Raw genomic sequence first — 920 nt, forward strand, 5'->3', positions numbered from 1 at the left:
AAAAAAAAAAATCAATTGTTGGTTTTGCTGATGGTGTACATGTGCTTGGGCTAGGCATTTGGTCGGGCTGGTCGCGATAAACAGGGAGGAACTGCCGAGCTGTGGCTACCAGTGAGACGTGGGCCAGCACCAGGCATGGAAAAGTTTGTCGAAGGCAGTGCGTGCCGCAGCTGGGCGCTCGGCAAGTTGCTAGATCCCCGCGCCGCGACATGCTTTGCTGCCGGCCAGCCGCTTTGTGACGTGTGCGCAGGAACAGCACAGCGCCTGGAGCCAGCAATAGCTGCGCGCCAGCAGCGCGCTGCCCAAGCGTTGAGTGTGGCGCATGTGGAAGCAGAGCCCGAGGCGATGGCGGAGGAGGAAGATGTGTTGTCTGAGCCACCTGCAGCACGGCTCGAGGAAGAAGAATCGATCGGGCCAGAGTCCGCTTTGGATGTAACTTCAGCATCGAACGTTGACACAGTCGCGTCCCCAGGACCAGGTGCCGTTGCAGCGCAGTCGAGCAGAAGCACTCTACGTGTCCAGGACACGGCTGTGGTGGCGACAAATGCAGGGCCAATGACGGATGCTGCCGTGCCACGGATACAGACGAGTGCTGCTTGGATTGATGAGGCAGCTACAGCATCCATGTCGGTGCCAGCTTCACCCATGATCTCTGATGCTGATGACGAGGCGCCTTTACAGCAAGAGGCGCGTGGCCCGGTGCAAACCACGATGGCAGAGGACGAGAGCACGCCACAGCCAGTTATGCAGTCAGCAGCACAGCCAACCCCCACGAAACACGCGCCAACCCCGTCGGCCTCGATCATTTGCGTGCCAGTACCATCGGCCTCGGGTTCAACCTCCTCTCCGGCGCGATCGGCTGCAAGCTCAGCCTCGGGTACACTGCGGCGTAAGCGAGTGCCGCTGGCAGCTGAAAGTAC

The 920-nt window shown here is 60.2% G+C and overlaps 1 protein-coding gene across 1 annotated transcript in view; it reads left to right on the forward strand.

Annotated features, from left to right (window-relative positions):
* MONBRDRAFT_13064 (uncharacterized protein) overlaps positions 1-916 on the forward strand; it is a gene marked incomplete at both ends in the record, with an annotated part of 4,175 nt that extends 3,259 nt beyond the window's left edge. The window contains one exon of the mRNA XM_001750957.1: positions 55-916. Coding sequence (XP_001751009.1) covers positions 55-916 — 862 coding nt within the window. The remainder of the gene's footprint in view (positions 1-54) is intronic.
* Between the last annotated feature and the right edge of the window lie 4 nt (positions 917-920).

This window comes from Monosiga brevicollis, genomic scaffold (assembly GCF_000002865.3).
Source record: "Monosiga brevicollis MX1 MONBRscaffold_54 genomic scaffold, whole genome shotgun sequence".
Lineage (NCBI taxonomy): Eukaryota > Choanoflagellata > Craspedida > Salpingoecidae > Monosiga > Monosiga brevicollis.